The sequence below is a fragment of the Acartia tonsa genome, chromosome 11 (assembly GCF_053477335.1).
Source record: "Acartia tonsa isolate MP-2025a chromosome 11, ASM5347733v1, whole genome shotgun sequence".
NCBI classification, from domain to species: domain Eukaryota; kingdom Metazoa; phylum Arthropoda; class Copepoda; order Calanoida; family Acartiidae; genus Acartia; species Acartia tonsa.
In genome coordinates, this window is record NC_137270.1 from 7,194,740 (window position 1) to 7,214,059 (window position 19,320).

Genomic DNA, 19,320 nt, shown 5'->3' on the forward strand with positions numbered 1-19,320 from the left:
TCATTGGCGGAGGCCAAGTCGACATAATCCTGGGAATCAAGTACAATTACTTGTTCCCAATGCGCATCTGCTCATTGCCCTGTGGTTTATCTTTATACAGAAGCCCACTTAAGGGTATCGACGGCCACACAGGAATTGGTGCGCGGATGACTCCAAAACCGACACCTTTCCGTATCTCCGTCCAATCACTGTTGAGGAAACAACAGACGAGGACGCTTCGCTGGATGTTCATACATACAGCACCAATATTCAACACGTCAAACGACATGAACGCAAGTATCTTGAGAGTGAAGACATAGGCACTCAAGCACCTTACCGTTGCATAGCATGCCGTGGCTGCAATGACTGCAAAAACGGAGACATTCTGGAGGCAACTTCTCTGAAAGAAGAGGCCGAACAACTCCTAATAAAAAAGTCCGTCAAGTTCTTACCTGACGAACGCCGGATCGTAGCATCTCTTCCCTTCATTGCTGATCCGGTTAAGGAGTTACAACCAAACAAAAACAGGGCCCTCAAAGTTCTGGAGTCCCAGCTGCGAAAATTGCAGAAGGATCCAGAGGCCAAACTACAAGTTATGGCGTCACATGACAAACTAGCATTGAATGGCTATTCATGTGACATTGATGACCTATCCCCTGAGGAACGCGCCCTTGTAGACAATCTGCCAGGAGAATACTACCTCCCTTGGCGATTCGTCACTAAAGAAAACTCTCTTTCCACTCCAGTCAGGGTTGTATTTGACGCTTCTGCGACAACCTCGTCAGGTAAAAGTCTGAACGACATCCTAGCAAAGGGCACAAACAGACTCGAAAAAATCTTAGCTCTGGACATCAATTTCAGAGCAGGCCCACATGCTTTCGCATGCGACATATGGATGGCATACAATCAGATTAAGTTGGATCCATCTGATTTCCGCTGGCACAAGTACTTGTGGGTTGATAGCCTTGCCCCTGGTGGCACCATCAGAACGCGCATCATGCGCACCATCATTTATGGGGTTAAACCTTCTGGCAACCAAACGGCAGAAGGTCTTGAACAGGTAGCTCAGTATGTCATGGACAACCATCCTGAACATACTGCAGGTGCCCAGGTTCTCAAAACCAAAACTTATGTTGATGATACTTCTGATTCAACAGACTCCGCAATTGAACTAGACAAAATCATTGCGGGAGTCAAATTCACTCTTGACTTAGCAGGCATGAGCGTCAAAAGCTTTGTCAAATCTTCAGCTGTACCTGAAGACACTGTGTCGAATGATGGCACACATGTTAGCTACCTCGGCTATTGATGGGCTCCACTTGCTGACACTCTCAGTCTGGACGTCAAACCTCTCTCGTTCGGTAAAACAAAACGAGGTAAAAGACCTCCACCAGTAGAAGGAAGTCTGGAAGAGGCTCTCCTACACAACTTCACAAAAAGAACAATCTTGTCGCAAGTTGCCTCTAACTTCGACCTTCTCGGACTCTGCACCCCCGTGACTGCTAAATTCAAAGCAGACTATCACGACCTCCTTTCTTACGCCACTGGTTGGGACGACGGTCTCCCAACCAAGTTGCTTCCCACATGGGTGACTAACATTGAAACAATGCAACAACTTGCGTCAGTTTCGTGCCCACGGTCCGTAATTCCGGCAAATTCTGAGCCCAAAGTAGATCTGTTAGTATCTGTTGATGCTAGTCAAAACATGGCAATCGTATGCGTGCATGTTAGGTCAATGTCTCTCACAGGCGAGGTCACTGTCCGACTAGCTGCTGCCAAATCAAAGATTGTAACTGGTAGCACAATTCCTCGAGCAGAGCTCAGGGCAGCTGTTGTAGGCACCATTCTCGCAACAACCGTTGCCAAAAATCTCAAAAACAAGGTAGAAAAAGTCACCTATTTCACGGACTCTTCTGTTGTGTTGTCTTGGCTTCATCAAGATGCACGCCCTCTTTCTCTTGGCGTACGCAGCTGCGTCATCGAAATTCGCCGATTCTCTTCCCCAGACCAATGGCGACATGTTGAATCTGAAAACAACATAGCCGACTTGGGTACTCGTTTCCTCGCCACTATCAAGGATATCGATGATAATTCTGAATGGCAAAACGGCAAACCCTGGATGTATCTTGATTACCAGGACATGCCAGCCCAATCCTTCCAAGATCTTAAACTATCAATGGAAGCGAAGCAGGCCGCTGCCCAAGAGGTCAGAATCCTCCACGGTGATACGAAATCACCTCAGGAAAGAACGGCAGAGATAACCAAGTTCTCGAATTATCTCTACGACCCGTGCAAACGGTCATGGCCCAAGTCTCTCCGTGTTATGGCCATTGTTCGAAAATTCTGCTTTTTCGACTTCAAATCGTACCGTAATTTGAAGGCCCCCCCTCACCCAAATCCTCAGGTCGTCCAACTTTCGGACGAAGAAATCCACAAGGCGGAGAATTACTACTTTAGACTCGCTACTAAAGAAGTGCTTAAGTTCTCCAACTCAAAGGCCCACGGCAACAATGTCGTCACTGACGATGGCATTATCAAATACAATGGTCGTATTGTCGAGGGCACTAACATAGAAGACGTTGACAATATCATGCCTGATTTGTCTCCCCTCCACTTCGTTAGACCGATAGTCGATCGGTATAGCTTAATAGCATACTCCGTTATGCTATACGCCCATCAAGAGCTTGCACTACACAGAAATGTAAACGCAACACTCTTAGAATCCAGGCACATTGCCTACATTCTTAATGGCAGAGATCTCTCCAAAGAGATCAGAGCGGCTTGCCCACATTGTCGTAGGTTCAAGGCCAAGCTTTTAGAAGCTGAAATGGGACCAATCCATCAAAACAGATTGACCATTGCTCCCCCGTTCTACTACTGCCAACTTGACCTAATGGGTCCGTTCTTAGCTCACTGTGAACATAACCACAGATCCACAGTCAAGGTTTGGGGTCTAGTCTGTAGAGACCCAGCCTCATCCGCAACGGCTTGTTATGCTATGACGAAGTATAACACAGACGCTTTTCTTCAAGCTTTCCAACGATTCGTTCATCGTTATTGCTACCCTAAAAAGGTCTTCATCGACCCAGGTGCACAGCTCATCAAGGGCGTAGCAAAATCAGAGTTTTCCATGGCTGACATCACTAAAACGCTCAATGGAAAAAGCTGCAGCATAGAGTACGAGATCGGTCCCACTGCTGCCCACAATTATCAAGGTTGCGTGGAACGCTCAATCAAAGAGATCAAAACTTTGTTCCATGCAACATTCAACGGTCTCAAGCTGGACGTCATGTCCTTTGAGACCGCCTTTTCATACATTGCCAATGAAATAAACAACATGCCAATCTGCACGGTATCCAGAACGGAGGATATAGGCCACGCAGACCTTATCACGCCTAACCGTCTGATACACGGCAGGAATAACAGGCGTGCACCCACTGGACCAATGAGGGTAGAGCAACCATCCCGCCTATTGGAACAGATGGAACGCCTCTATCAATCATGGTGGCAGATCTGGCTGTATGAACGCCTTCCAGATTACATTCCAAGACCAAAGAAATTTGGCAAAACAGGTCCACAACCAAAAGAAATGGATATCGTTGTTTTCCTCCGGTCCCCAGATGAGTTGATTGGCGATCAACTCTGGCGCCTTGGCCAGGTCCTACACCTCATCACCTCTGATGATGGTATCGTCCGTCAGGTAATTATCCGTTGGCGGAAACACTGGAAGGAAGAGTTTCATGAAACCAGAAGAAGTGTCCGGCACATTGCCATCCTGTTCTCCGAGGACGAGCTCGCGTTAATTGACCAGATCAGATCCGCGGCCTCCAAGTGTGACGAGTCTTACACTTCGGAGCAACGCAAACTAAAAACCTCCCATTAAAACCATTCCTGTAACGGGATAACACAATGCATCGCACATGAGTTACACCCGCTAAACGTTGGCTGAAATTGCCGAAGATAATAATTTTACCCTCATTGACACGCATTTCCATGATCTGCATGCTTCAATTTTAAACCTACTAATAAAGGCTGTAGTTGCCGAAGATAATAATTTTACCCTCATTGACACGAATTTCCATGATCTGCATGCTTCAATTTTAAACCTACTAATAAAGGCTGTAGTTGCCGAAGATAATAATTTTAACCTCACAGACACGCATTTCCATGATATGCATTTGTGATAAATTTCTCATTCAAATAAATAAAGGCTGTAAGTGCCGAAGACATAAAAAACCTACCCATTAAATAAAGGCTGAATTGGCCCACCTCCCTGAATACGGCTGTAATTGCCTTACAAACCAACAATTAATATTAATAATGTTATTATTAAATATTAAATTACAACAAAAGAAAAATCCTACTTACAGGTTCACACACCTGTTAATAACGTTAATAATCATATTATTAAATGTTAAATTATAACAAGTAAATGATGATTAATGCCCTTAATAATTTTATTATTAAATGATGAATTGCCTCTAGAAGTTTAACCCACCTACGAGGATGATGGTTCTACATCAATAACCGATAAATTGATTCCAGCTGAAGAAAACCTGGATTAGTGTTATCAAATATTAAATTTAAACATTCTTATATAATAATCATTATTTGCCAATCTTCCTTTAGCTTTACGAATATTATAAACCATTGTAAACAATACACCCCATAAAAGCCTTCTTTTTCTCTTTTATAAACAAAATCTTTTTTTATTCCAGGATGGATTCCAACATTTCCGCCATCTCCAACAACGGCCCCGTTCCCAGCGCCCCTCTAACCAAACCGCTAGCTGTTGTTGAAAAAGATCTAAAGGAGAAGAGAAAGGAGCTGCTAAATAGACTACACCCAGGCTCCGTTACCCGAATTGAACCCGCTCTGTTCCAGAATGTCAACAACCCGGATATACGGGAGATGCTTGAAGCTGAAAATACATTACTGGAAGCTATCTTGTGCGCTCAAGAAAATATCAAAACTCTTGAAGAAAAAATTAACCAGGAACTGCACAAGATAGACGTCACCGACAACCAGGGTGGAAACTTCCTACCTAGCGAAGAAGAATACGTTCAAATCCCGGCTTGGACTCTAAAAGGCACCCACTGTTCAAGTACCCGCCAGGTCAGGGAAGAGGCTCAGAAGCGAGCCCGCCTCGAGATATTATACAAACAAAAATTTCCCGAGGAGCCCAAACCCCCCCCGTGTAACATGGACAGTGAATTGACAAAGAGTATTGATAATCTCTATCAAAGGATGATGTATCCGCCCCCAGATTCCAAAAAATGTACTCCCTTTACGTACAGGCGGAATACCTCAGAGGCAAGGAAGCAGCGATGGAAACCACACTCGCCCGTTTAGAGTTCCACCGTGAACAGAAGTTCTATGAATACAGAAAAAAGACTTCTGACAACATGCAAAATTCCATCAGCCAGATTCCAAAGCATAATAGTAAAATGCTCTACTGCAGAAATCAAGCTTGCCCTGACTGTAGGCATACCACCAAACCTTCTTTGAAAACCCACGGTCTCCAGAATTCTGGTTCAAGAAGGAAAAAACAAAAAGTTTCCCAGGTCAAACAGCAGGAACCCTCCACCTCAAGACAGCGCTCACGCTCCCGCTCGTCTCCAAAACGGCGCTCGCCATCTAGGCGCCGTTATTCTACACGACACTATTCCCCAAAACGCCGTTCTTATTGTAGAAGGCGTTCTCCCCCGAGACAACGTTCACCTACACGACGACGGTCACCATCACCTGCTGTACGTCAAGACTACCGCCGACCAGCAGACTATGATGATAGATATGCGCACAATCATGTCAACACACCACAGGGTAGATACGTCCGTCACTTCCAAAGTGAGAGTCATCATGATAACACCTACGACCCCTCACGCCAGGACGGTTACGGCTATATACCTGTAACAGACCGTCTCTATTAAGTCTCTATTAAAATTTTCTATTAAAGAAAAATGTGTCAATAAATAAAATTATTATTTTTTCATCCTGTTTGTGCCGCTACAAGTTTTGTTTTTATCAATTTTATCAAATTCTTATCTAATTTCAGATAAAACCCAAATCGCAATGAGTGTGCCATTCGACTTGCTGGCTAAAATTGGCAAGCCCTATGACCATCATAAATACATCCTGTATGAAGTCAGAGACATCAAAGGTATGATTGAGTCCATCCGGCGTGGTATTCATGACCACACCCGGCTGTTCCCGAAGGATGTGGTAAACCGCCGTTACCTGGACGGTTTTGCCAAGCAAATAGAGTATCTCGAGGAAGAGATTGATTCGTGGAGGATGTGGGCATTTAGTATGCCCCCAGAATTGGCCAGGCGCGAAGTCAGCATCCTTCGCTATGAAGTGCTTCTTCTTGCGTCAAAAATGGGCCCGGCCATTGAAGCCCAGCATTTTGCCCTCTTCCCCGTCTGGAGCCCCCCCAAAACTACGACCCCCTGGCGCCAAATTTCGCTAACCAAAGTTAGAAAATTTAAAAAAGCCTCCCAGCGTGCCCGGAAGCAAGCCCGTGAGGCCAACGCGGGACTCTCAGCCGCCAAAAAAGAACTGGAGACTATGGACCTTTGTCTCCAATTCCAAAAATTAAAATTGTAAAATCATTTTTTCCAATGTGTTTCTTTTTCCCTTTCTTCCATTTTTTATTTAAATCCAAAACCAATATGTCTTTCAGAAAAGACATAATAATTCCAAAAAAAAAATGTGATGACCAGCCACTCCGAATGCCACTTCCATTTTTTAAAGGTCCAGCGGTGACGGCTTCGGGGGTGTATTGTCATGTATTCTTTTTTCTCCACTGTATATTGTACATTGCAGTGATCAGCCCGCAGCCCTATGTTCTTCTTTTTCTTGCCGGGAGTGTCATGTACGCTAATGTATGTACACTTTCAGGCCACCAAATTTGGAGAAGAACAGAGGCTGCCTGCGGCTCACTGCGGCAGACATCATAATTTCGCGGTTGCAAATAGCAAATTAAGGATTTTCATTTTTCAGACCGCTTAATTATAATGTCTGCCGGCTCTTTGGAAAACTAAGCTGTCCAGAATTAACATCCAGGTACAGCTTAGTTCTTCAAATTATTAACCTTTCCACCTTTCCCTATTAACAAATAATGTAATTGGGGGGAGGATAGGACAATAGCTTAGGCCGGGTGAAGTTTAGGTTTCCACCAAATTTCCCAAAATATAACTCTATTTGTTTAGGCCTAAACATCAACACTTCCACAAATTACAGACCATCCATAAATGCACCAAGGCCCACCTGGAGATCTCAACAGTCCCCCCCGTCTGGCCCCGCGCATCCTCTGGATACCTCTGGATTCTTGTGGTAATTTGATCCTTCCCTGCATTGCAGTCACAGGTAGAACATTTTGCTAAAGCTGCTCTATAACTACCCTGTCTGTAAGTCTTAAGCCTCAAGGGGGATACAGCATCCTTCCCGCACACTATTTTAGATAAAAAAAACCGGCAATTTTCCGCAAACTCGAAATGAATCACAAACAAGCATAAAATGAGTTTTGGTGCTTATTTTAAGTTAGGTGAAATAAGAGTTATGAATGCTCCCCAAAACACTTTTTTCCAGTAGAAAATAAGAGGGGCTATGTTATGTGGCCAAATCTTCAGTACGAGGGCTTATACAAGAAATATTGTAAAGCAGTGAATCACTTTTCTTCTTATCTTTTCCCCAATAAACAAAACTTATTAATAAATTTGCTATCACACATAAGAAACTTTTTATCACAGAATTGGTTTCGTTTTTTCTGCCAGCCTTCGAATTGAAGAAAGTGGATTTCAGTCACTCAGTGGCATGGAGACTATAGAATGTCAAAATTATGCAATTTTACGATGGTTTCTTCACTTATTATCCAGATAATTGATAAAATCTAGATGAATTGCTTACTTACTAAAGCTTACAGATGAGAGACATGCAAAAAAAATCATTTTAATTTTGCTTCAATTCCATCTTTTTCCAATCTTGTAAACTATCAAGTGGTTGTGAGTATTCTCTAGCAACTACAACCATACTTTTTGGATAAGCACCACCGTCATCCTTCAAAAATACTGTAAACCTTTCAGAACTATTAACTTTGATATCAATAGGATCCTCTTCGCCATCAGGGAGAAGTGTTCTAAATGCGACAAATAATTTCAAGTTATTATTCATAACTTCTTGCCATTTATTTTGCCATTCACTGAAAAATTTTCCTCCATAGAATCCGACTTTCAATGCCGTTAGTTTGGGAAGTTTATCAACTAAAACAATTATGTTATTGACAGTTAATTCATTATTTTCAGAATTTTGTCTGAAATCAGGAGAAAATTGTAACTCTAATTGTCTTAATTCAGGTAACTTGAAAAGATGATTTTGTAATTTTGACTGAAAAGATACAAAATTTTGGATTGGGTGCAATGATGAAAGTGAAAGATGAATAACTTTTTTGCATACTGAAATAGAATCAATATCATTCTTATCCCACTGTACTAATCCAACATCCAAATAAGTCAAGTTTGAAAATGTGGGAACTTCTATCACTAACTTGGATAGATCCCCTTCCAGTAAAAGATCGAGTCTTAGTTTTTGGAGCATCGGAAAAGTTTTTAGACATAGGATAAGTTTTTCTATTGGAAAAGATCTTGGCACAGGAAAGATAAAATTAAAATCTGTAAGATTTTTGAAGTCAAACTGAATAATATCATCAATATTATATTCTGTAATGTTCATGTAATAAGATAAGCTAATTTGTTTCACACCTTCTGCACGAATACACGGAAAATCTAGAAAATCAGCTCCTGCAGATTGGTGCAGGCAAAGTCGTTTAGGAGGTTGGTTAATGACACCAAATGTGGTTTCAAAAGAGTTCCATGTCCAATTTTCAATACAAACATCAATAAGTGTTCTGATACCTAAGTAAATACAAAGCAAAATAAATAGTCATACAAATACATAGTTTATCAATATCTATAATGCAGAAACAAAAACATTTGGGGTATAATTTGTTATTCTTTCCAATCGAATGGTTTAAAATATCTCCCCTCCCCCACCCACAAGATTTAATTGAAACATAAAGATCCCATATTATAAAAATTCAACTCAAAGGGATTCTCGCAAAGGAAATGTGAAAAATACAATATTTAGATCTTAACATTATAAGCTTTGTTCCTTTTTTATTAATCTCTCTCAGAACATTTGATTTGGTGAGTTCATTTACGTGTGTGAACCTTCCAGCATCACAAATAAATGTAACTGGTAGGCCTGTCAGGTCTAAACATTTTAGACTTTTTGGCGCATTTTTTACAACTGCATTCAGAAGAACCCAAAGGATGTTGTTCAGTTGGATGTCTGCAAAGTCTGTGTCAATAAAACAGGACATTCCTGAAAAATACAATTCTGATGAAACATCAATAAAGTAAAAATTATAACTGAATAACCATTGTTAATCTTGAATTAAAAATTCTCATCTTAAGACAAAAAGTATATATATAAAATACCTGGACTGAATTGTGATAAAAGGGCGGATAAACTAATAGTTTCATACTTCCAGGATTGTATCAATTCAACAGCCACCAAATCTCGAGACTAAAAAATTTAATTATATTCTTTGTGTTTTATTACTTACATCATAGTTTGTATGTGAATGGGATAAATTCTGTTATCTTTGAGTAAAAGTAACTGTGCGTGTCTTTGTATGTATGTTTTAACGAAGGATCGATCTCGCACAATGCTGGAACGATATGGTTCTCCTCTACATTAAAGATTAATTCTCAAAGGTCCAGGAAAGGTTTAAGACTATTTATGGAAAGGTTTAAGACAATTTAAGGAAAGGTTTCTCTACCCACCAAAAAAAAATCACACATAGAAAATCACACTTTTTCATGTCATTATTTAATTTTCTATTCAAAATAGACTACACACGTACCCCCCATCCTTCAATGTTTTTGTCTACCAATTTAAGTTAAAAACTATAAATAACTTAAAGCTTTTAGTGAATAAAAAACTAATGTTATTTATTATTGATTTGGCTACATAATCTAAAAAAGAAAAAGTTAAGAAACATAAAAACCTGTATTAAAGCTGAGACAAACAGCTTTTCAATCAGAGTCATTGGGAGAGTAAACCTTGCCTCTTTACAGCTGTGCGCATCTTTAATCAACTTGTTAATAACCAATTGTTCAAGAGTCATAAATTTTCCATGGATGGATATTTGACTTGGATTTAAATCAAAGATGTTAAAACAATTTTGAAGTAAAAACTTGCAGTTACGATATGGTACTTGGGACATTTCTGAAAAGAGTCCACTAAAATATAAGTAATACTTTCTTTCACTTTTATTTTTACTACAAATTAATTTATTTAATATTAGTGTCGACTAAATAGTATAATAATCAATGTTGACATATCATGCATTATATTGAAAAGAAAAATTACTTGGGAATATAATAGTAATATATAAAATCAATACAAACCTTAATTTAATATACATGCAAAAATGTTAATGATTAACTTTTAAAAAAAGAGAAGTCAGAAGTTTCACTAAAAATTAAAATTTAAAAATAAACAAAATGTTGCCTAGTGGCGCTTAGTCAAAATTGTTGTTGTTTAAATGAAAAATATGAACGCGGCATTAAGCGCAAAAATACTGCAACTTTTAGTTTTCTGGGTCAAATAAAGAAATATATCTTTTAGATTAAACTTTTCAATTTTATGAAAAAATGAAAACTAATAGATCAAATATTTTATATATATTTAGTGATTTTTTTAGTAAACAAAAGTAAAAGTTGCGTCTCTTCTACGCGCGCCATCATTCTTTTGTCTCCCTTAAAAATTCTTCCCAAAAGAATTAAATTTTAAATTTTTTCCACGGATTTTTCATAATTATTTGGAGCATTTTTTTTATATAAAAAATATATTTGTTTTTGTTTTATATTTACCCGTGTTTATCAAAACAAAGCTCCGCTTCCTATTTTCCTTAGTATAAATAAGTGGCCATGTAATTATTATAAAAATTATGAACATTTCTTCAAATTGTTAAAAAAAGAAACATCAATTTTTAAGTCTGAAGTTTATAATTAACTAAATTAATTCATTTAAGAAAAATTAAATTTAATCATACAGGAATAGTTATAGGAATAGAAATCTTCTGGTTTTTTTTTAAGTTTGGCTACTTAAAGGTCAAAACTGGTTTTTAAAAGTTGGGCGGGTGCACCAACCTACCCCCGACAAGCTTATTTAGGGCTTTTAAAGTGACAACAAATTTTAGGGAAGGGCCAAAGAAATTAGGGACATAAAAAGTGGAGTAATTCATAAAGTAATTCAATTCAAATTATTCTTTGAGTTTGTTTACGGAAGTTGTTTTATATTATCGCTACTTATTTGATTTCTTAAGTATATATTATTTTCTTTGTTTCATGTTTGACATTTTGAATATATTAATTTTTAAGTGTTTTTATTTCTCTTTATTTACTTTCTCACATTCGTTCTAGTTAAAGTTGACTTGAGTTTTTATAGTTTTAAACGTTTTTTTTCTTCTTAAAATAATCTCTATAACTATATAAGTCTATTTCATACTCAATGATTTTAAAAATAATTATTTTAAGAAATTGAGCGAAAACCGGGTTAATTTTAACCCCATCCCCTTTTTCGAGCTCCCCCAACCAAATTTGTGTTTTACATTTATATATTGTATAATGATGGTTGATATTTTGCCGGTAATACTTTAGGTGGGATAAAGTTAGAATTTTCTAGTTTAGTTGACTTAATTTTAATATTAATATAATACGTTTTATTTAATACACTTAGAGCTTATTTCAAATCGTAGTATCTAATTTTGTATGTATATCATTTTACTGAAAAATCTACTTTTTAAGTCAATGATCCTAAAAGTTATCTTATTGATAATATTCAAAATTGACACACTCAAATTTAAACATAATTGGCCTTACTGTTTTATACAAATAAAATCACCTAGCTAGTACATACTCGCGTTATCTCTAGGCAATAAAATTAGTAATACAATGCTAAATATAATATTTATTTAATACCTACATACAGTAATAAGGTGAATTTAGAACCTGTTATTTTTACCTAGATTCATAAACCATTAAGAAATTGAGGCTATAAGGGGAGGGGGGGAAGTTTTGACACATTTGCGTAAACCTGGCACCTAGGCTTTATCTTTGGACTGAGAGGATAGGTTATTAGAGATAAAATCATTCTTACATGATGAATTTCACGAAGTTCTAAGATTTTTTGGATAGACCTCCAGGTTCCGGAGCTGCAGGACTCCAGGTGGTCTCTGTACAGGTAAAAATATTTTGTTTAATAAGTTGATTTGTAACTTTTAAAAAAAATTATTTTTTTTATTTTTACCTGTACAGAGACCACCTGGAGGCCTGCAGCTCCGGAACCTGGAGGTCTATTCAAAAAATCTTAAAACTTCGTGAAATTCATCATATAAGAATGATTTTATCTTCCCCCCCCCCCCCTTAATACCAAGTGTTATATTAAGAAAATACAATTTCCAATCCAAAATAGTAACTTTCAGCAAAATAAAATTATTATAGTGAATGGCAAAATGCCTTAATATTTCTATTCTTATCACCTTACGTAGAAGCTGAACATATAAAAATAACTTTTTTTCAGACTATAAGAATTACCTAGAAAATGATGAAAACCGTAGCCCTCCTTTTCCTGTGCATGGCCCTAGTTGGGTCCTCTTCTCTAAACAGGTACCTTTAGAAGACAGCTTATTGGAATAAAAAATTGATGTAAAGCCATTTTAAAAAAACTAGGGTAACATTATGCACAATTAGTGTAACCAAAGAATTATAAATGGACAAATGGACAAAGTAAGTAAAAGAGCAAATTTTCCTTTTCCATGAGAAAAAAATATATAAAGGTATTGTTATTTGAAGCTTGACCGACGTAAATTATATACTTAATGGTACAGAGAATCCTCTCTTAAAATTTCAGCTGTTTATCTTAAATAGCAGGCGACTTAAATATATTTCCCCCATTGTTTTACGGACGCACGGAAGGACAAAGTGAATTATCTAGTAATTCTGCTACCATAAGGGTACTATAATAATATCTGTGAACATTTTTCACTGCTTTTTCATAACTTGCATATTTGTAATGTTATTGTTTAGAGTTAAGAGGCAGACTTCAGAAGAGGAGCAGTTTATTAAGGACGCAGAAAAACAGGTAAATTATTATTTTCTGTATTGTACAGTATTTAAGAAGTTCGAGAAATCCTTTTAAATAATTTAGTAATATGGGTTTTTGAGTAGAGTAAAACGCTAGAGGAAGAAAGGGTCAAATAACAGTATTTTCCATCGCATCAACCTTGTGCAACCTTTCTATTGGGTCATTTAAAATCAACCAATAGTGTCGCTTATAATAACACAGCCAAGTAGCAGAAAATAATTTAGAAGTAAACGAAAAAGGTCATTGAAAAAGGAAGGGAGGTAGTTGTCTGTATAAGCATCTATACTATCGATTTTTTGGTTTTTGTCTGAAGCTTGAGGTCTCAATAACTATTGAACTGACTGGGTTCTTTATTTTAGGTAAGCTTCACATTGGTCCCGTGATGGTTTAAGGCTATATTCATATTTAAGTCTTGGAATAGTTTAAGGCTAGATGTTAGGGGCGCTGCTGCTTTTCTGGACAATTGATGGTCGGATTTCTACAGCGTCCATCTACTTATTCACTTTCATATTGAATCTGTTTACTAATACACGAGCGGCTGCGCTCCAACCTCTAGGCCACTTCCATTAAAATATGAATGGTCTAAAACCAACCTGGGACTAACTTGAAGCTTCTCTATTGTGTAGATTGTAGAACTTAATTGGTATAGTTGATAGCGAGATCTAAACGGTCAAAACAAAACTTCGTACATATATTTTAATGTATTGTTCTTGCCGAGATATTTATTTGCTTCAACTAGAATTTTGATTATCTTTTAGATTACCAACTTTATTGACCAAATCTATGGCGGATCCTGTCTTTCTGACGACCAGTGTACTGAGTTTATCTCCTACTGCCACAGAGATACTCCCATCCGTAAGTAGTTTTTAGCAACACAGCTACTTAAAAACTAAAACATGTAGGTATGTATGTCTGTCTGTTAGGGTCATTCATACAGTTACACAAGCAAAGTGTTTTTCATTGTCATTTAATACCTAAGGATGCTAAAATTAATTTTCTTTGTTAGAAATACTTAGGAAAATGTATTGTACAACTGTTAAGCAGAGTTTGATGTTAATAATTTGACACCACGCATAAAGTCATACAGACAAAGAACTAAAGACGTTAAAAATAGTACCTACAGCGCGGCTTTAATAGTTAGATACAGAAGGGGGAATGTCTGCCTAAAAACAGGGGCAACTCATTATGATTTCATGGTCGCTTGATTAGAGTAAAACACTAGAGGCCCGCGGGAGAAGGGGTTAAATAACTATCTCCCATTCGCAACATTTCTATTGGATCATTGAAAATCAACCAATGGGGTCGCTTATATTTACAGAGCAAAGTAGCAGAAAATAGTTTAGAAGCAGACGAAAGAGGTCTTTGAAAAAGGAAGGGAGGTAGTTGTCTGTATATACATAATCTCTTGGTCGCGTAATCCTGCATTTCATTAGGTAGTCATATTTGGTTTCCGATATACATCCTGTTAACCCGAAAATATTTTTTTTAAAATTTTAATTAGAGCCCCTCGGAAGCTGCCGTCCTAACTGGTGGTCCTGGGTGATCTTGGCCCTGATTGTGATGCTGATCCTCGGCAGCTGTGCTGGCTGCTGTCTCATGCAGTGCTGCTGCCTATACAAGTGCTGCCAGGCCATCTTTGGTAAGTAAACATAGATTGTTAAAGAACAGGAATTGTCGTAATACTCTTAAAAGTTGGTTACCAGTGTAATTTTTTTTTATCCAATGTCTCCTCTCTCTCTCCCTGTAAAAACTTTACTACGTATCACAACATCATATCTTCAGAATATCAAAAATATAGGTAGGTATTAAAATTGGTCAATCTATTTAACCACTCAAGCATCTGCATAACTTTGAAACATAACTTATCGGATACTTAGAATTGAGGACCTCCCCCCCCCCCCCCTCCCTCTTAATAATGCGCCTCAACAATCATTTGGCCGTATTACTTTAAACGCCTTCTCATTTACATTTGTGTAAGCTTTTTATATTTTATAGTTAATATGTAAATTTACAGTAGTGTTAATATAGGGATGGCAATCTGTCAAAATTTTGGACCGGATCCGGATTCTAGCAATATTTTTAAAGGCTTTTTTAAAAATTAAAAAAATTTGGTGCTACATATGTCCTAAAAATTAATGTTCTTGGTGTTCTCTATAATTCACTTCCGAGAATAGAACCAAATTTTAAAAGATATTATATAAAATGATGATAATCTTTGCTTTCAAAAAGGTGGAGTTGAAAGAATTCGAATCTGCTATTAAAAAACTTATTTCGGATACAGATTCGGATTCCAAAATTGACCAAAAATTGGGCGGATTCCGGATCCGGATTGCCAACCCTAATTAATCATAGATTTTTAGTAACGAAGCTACTCCATAATTCATTTTGTCTATCAGTTAGTCCGTAACACTTTGTCTGTTGGTCTGACAGCCCTGCTATAAATATGAAGTACATGGGAAAGGTTTTGTGATGTGTTAAAATATTCATGTTCGCAATCCCATATGTGATATTTTTTTGTGTGTTTCGCTACTTATGTATATTGTTATGCTTGTTCTTAAATTATTGTTAAAATCAGGTGACAGATCCAGGAAATATAATCTGCAGCGGGGAAATACTTCGGGCCATTGAGAATTAAATATTTGTTGCTAAATTATTGGTGTATTAATTGTAATGGCTCATTTTCTTATTTAATTAGGTATGGACAATTAAAGAAATTGCATAATTTTATCTAAAAAAAAATACCTACCTATGTAGCTTAATTATCTATTAACTTTAATCAAAGTATTTTTGTTTCCTTTAAGGGAATCTTCTAATTAAAGGTTTGATTTTAGCAGATTATTTTCTAAACAAACCCGTAGAATTATGAAGTCTCTCTGCATAATATACATCATTCTGTAATTGTCCATACTATTTGTTTCTGTGATATTTTATAATCTTGACTTTTGAAACCATCCTTACGGGCTGTGAAAAATAACAAATTAGTGTTCAACCAGTTGGAGCATGATTTTACATACCTACCTCAGAAAAAAAAGACAAATCTATCTTTTAACTATTTTATTTTATATTACTTTTGTAAATATATTGGATATTTTCACCATGACTACCTATATTAAGAAAACAATTTTTATAAAATTGTTGTATATTGCATATTGTTAAATTACCTACCTACTTATTTTTCAATAAAATGTTTTAATTTTATTTGTTGTTTTTCACCGAAAAATTTGTTTTTATGTTTAACCTTTTGAGACATAGGCTAAATCGTCAGTAATCTAAAATAGTTTTAGTTAAAGGTTTGCTAAGAAAAGCTCATAAATATTAAACATTTAAAGAGGGTGGTAGCTCTCGTATAATTCCGTATGTGTTTTTAAGTGTCGAGAGCAAATTAAAGGTTAACTGTATTAGAAAATAATAGGTGTCTTAAATGATTCAAATTTGTGTAATTTAGAGAGAAAAACCAAAAAATGGCGGGATATACCATTTTTCGGCGACATCGACGCCTAAGCTGCCATTTCTTCATAGCTCAGCTCTATATTGTACCATATTAGAGCAACCGCCATACTACTCCTATTTTAAAGTCTTAAAACATACACCTTTATGAAATTCTGCTGAGCATACGACCAAAGTAAATTGCATAATTGCATACCTACAGGATATTTTTCAATTAACAAGGATGACAAAATCCATAAAAGCGAAGCACTGAAACGGTAGGACAAACGGACGTTAACACTTGTATAGTTTCAGAACTGATTAATCCTAATATAAATGTATAAGAGTCAAAGCAAAATTGTGAGTAAATTTGTTAAAAAACTGCTTGATACAGGATAATGATTACATTTTTAGGACTTTATTATAGAGTTGCTTCGTTTATTACATTATACTTTGTTGTCCCAGGAATCAATATACCAAAAATCAGATCAATCGGATAATTAGATCACATAAAAATTTGATGTTAAAAAAGTAAAAAAATCATCATGTTTAAAATGGACGTACGGACATTTTGGTAATGATTATAGAGTTGCTACGCTTTCTAAATCGTACCTAACTGCTAAAGGAATCACCATGCAAAATTTGAAATCGATAGGACAATTCTAACATGCCTAAATTAACGAAAAAAGCTATCCGTTACGGACGGACGGACCGACCCTAATTATAGAAAAGCTTCGCTTTTAAAAATATCAGTCTCGTAAATGTATACAAATAATTCATATTTCCAACTAAGCATTCTTTAGTCTTTAACGTTATTTGGCTGATTAGGTTGGAAATAAAATGAATTTAAATCCAATGAAATACAACAGCGAGGGAATTTGTCGTAGAATTAGATAAATTAGAATAATTTGAAACAACTTTATCTGAAATTATAAAAATTGCAAATTTGAAAATTTAATTCTTTGCATTGCGAGTCACTAACCCTTTGACTGAAAATTTAAAACAGAACTTTAAAGCTAGGTAAAGGGGAGGGGGGTAGATAAGACACTCTAAAACATAAAGTAAATCTACAAAAAAAGAGTCTTGCATTAAAATTTGGATGGTATTAGCTTCAATGAAGTACAATATAAAAGTAGCGATGGCGGAACCTCCTCCCTCCCTTATTCCCCATTGATTACTGACCACTTTTTAGCCACAAATCGCCTCAAAGTCACTAACCACCATTTTTATATTTCAGATTGTCTGTGCTGCTGCTGCCGCAACAAGGGCTACTCTCCCGCCAACAGAGGTTAAACAGCTGATCACACAAATTCATAAAAAAAAAATCCGCCGAAAATTTGAAAGAAAATCTTCCACGAAAAAAAAATCTATGAATCTAGGGCTTATATCATGTGAATTAGTACCTACCAAATTGTTAACCAAAATCATTTTATAAAACGCCCTCAAGTTTTTTGATCTTTTTGCTGAAATAATCGCACAATGTTTTGCATAACTTATTATTTCGGAAATCAGAAATGGCATTTTTTTCAAAAACTTTTCTACTTATATACTTTTGGATAACTAACAGTATTTTTGTAATTTAGATAACTCAACAATCATTAATATAAGCATTTTGTATAAACTTTTTGTACCTTAAACATTTAGTAAACCATTTTTACATCCTGCAAAAACGATGTTTACTTTATGCCATATTTTTATAAAAAAAGATACTTTTGAAAATTGTAGTCCTTTTTGTAGTGAATTTGTATAAAGGGATAGGCCAATTATGACAAATGAATTTTTGTCATAAGAAGGATGAAGAATTATTTATCTTGAATTGACTTTCCCTAAACCATTGCCTGTATGTGCTTTTAAATTTTGTCTAAACGTTATTTAAGTTGTTCCATGTTTTACTGAAAATATAACAACAAGGATGATAACATCCGTTTAAGAAAAGCTTTAAAACCATCTCACTGCTGTATTTATGTAAATTATTGCTTAGTTAAAAATACTCCCATCCAATTTGAAACAAAGCTTAATAAAACTCGAGATAAAGACAAAACTGGGATCAAGTCGGAAATACGACGAAGGATATTTTATTCGGCGACGGCTGCTAAATATCCAAACACGTTAACGTGAGCAGCGCCTAAGTTGTTCTTTTGTCCTACGAAATTACACAGTTTTGATATAAGCGGCCTTTAAAGTTGCCCCAAAAGTACCTTATATCGTAGGTGCGATTTGATCCACAAAAAATGTACCATTTTTTTCTGTATTTCAAACATTATTATTTCTATTAGCTTTTACTGACAACAGGCCTTACAAATATTATGTACTAAAATATTTTTTGACTAAACTGTAAATAATGTATATGATACTTAATAAGACATTTGCTTTTGCACTGTAACTATATTTTTTAGATAAAATACAATAACAACATAAGGAGCCTTATTATGCAACATTTTTTAAGTAATGAAAAAAATTCTAACCCTCTTAAAATGACATTTTATGTGCCTTTTGAAATGTATAATGTGTTAAGAAAATTAATTAAATGTGTAGTTTTGTAATTTCATAGTTTTTTTTTCGCATGAAATCAAAAGAGTAGCTTTACTACATTAATGGTAGGTCCATCTGTCCGTAAAGGTTAGCTAATATCGTTAATTTGGGCATGTAAGTATCGTCAATCTTGACACGATTAATCCTAAAATAGTTATGTACGATTTAGAA

General features: G+C 36.2%; 2 protein-coding genes across 3 annotated transcripts; one reads left to right on the plus strand and one right to left on the minus strand.

Annotated features, from left to right (window-relative positions):
• Window positions 1-6,798: 6,798 nt before the first annotated feature.
• Window positions 6,799-10,284, minus strand: LOC145331484 (uncharacterized). Its single transcript, XM_080176173.1, has 4 exons — window positions 10,049-10,284; window positions 9,477-9,564; window positions 9,147-9,360; window positions 6,799-8,890 (listed from the first exon to the last, which is right to left on the minus strand). Exons 1-4 carry the CDS (start codon window positions 10,265-10,267, stop codon window positions 7,930-7,932), a joined length of 1,482 nt encoding a protein of 493 aa, XP_080032299.1. The 5' UTR covers window positions 10,268-10,284; the 3' UTR covers window positions 6,799-7,929.
• Window positions 10,285-12,565: 2,281 nt separating this feature from the next.
• LOC145332603 (uncharacterized) lies at window positions 12,566-19,160 on the plus strand. Of its 2 annotated transcripts, none has more exons than XM_080177611.1 (5): window positions 12,566-12,713; window positions 13,134-13,188; window positions 13,950-14,046; window positions 14,693-14,830; window positions 17,855-19,160. In XM_080177611.1, exons 1-5 carry the CDS (start codon window positions 12,649-12,651, stop codon window positions 17,908-17,910), a joined length of 411 nt encoding a protein of 136 aa, XP_080033737.1. In that variant the 5' UTR covers window positions 12,566-12,648; the 3' UTR covers window positions 17,911-19,160. The 2 variants fall into 2 exon arrangements, with proteins under 2 accessions (XP_080033737.1, XP_080033738.1); XM_080177612.1 differs by lacking the exon at window positions 17,855-19,160 and adding an exon at window positions 15,767-16,388.
• The last annotated feature ends 160 nt before the right edge of the window (window positions 19,161-19,320 follow it).

Excerpts from the sequence above, each read along its gene's own strand:
- LOC145331484 (XM_080176173.1), bottom strand. The coding sequence starts at position 10,267 with ATGTCCCAAGTACCATATCGTAACTGCAAGTTTTTACTTCAAAATTGT. Across the intron at positions 9,361-9,476 it reads TTTATCACAATTCAGTCCAG|GAATGTCCTGTTTTATTGAC; the intron begins GTATTTTATATA and ends TGTATTTTTCAG. Across the intron at positions 8,891-9,146 it reads AGAGAGATTAATAAAAAAGG|TATCAGAACACTTATTGATG; the intron begins AACAAAGCTTAT and ends TATTTACTTAGG.
- LOC145332603 (XM_080177611.1), top strand. The coding sequence starts at position 12,649 with ATGATGAAAACCGTAGCCCTCCTTTTCCTGTGCATGGCCCTAGTTGGG. Across the intron at positions 13,189-13,949 it reads TTAAGGACGCAGAAAAACAG|ATTACCAACTTTATTGACCA; the intron begins GTAAATTATTAT and ends ATTATCTTTTAG. Across the intron at positions 14,831-17,854 it reads GTGCTGCCAGGCCATCTTTG|ATTGTCTGTGCTGCTGCTGC; the intron begins GTAAGTAAACAT and ends TTTATATTTCAG.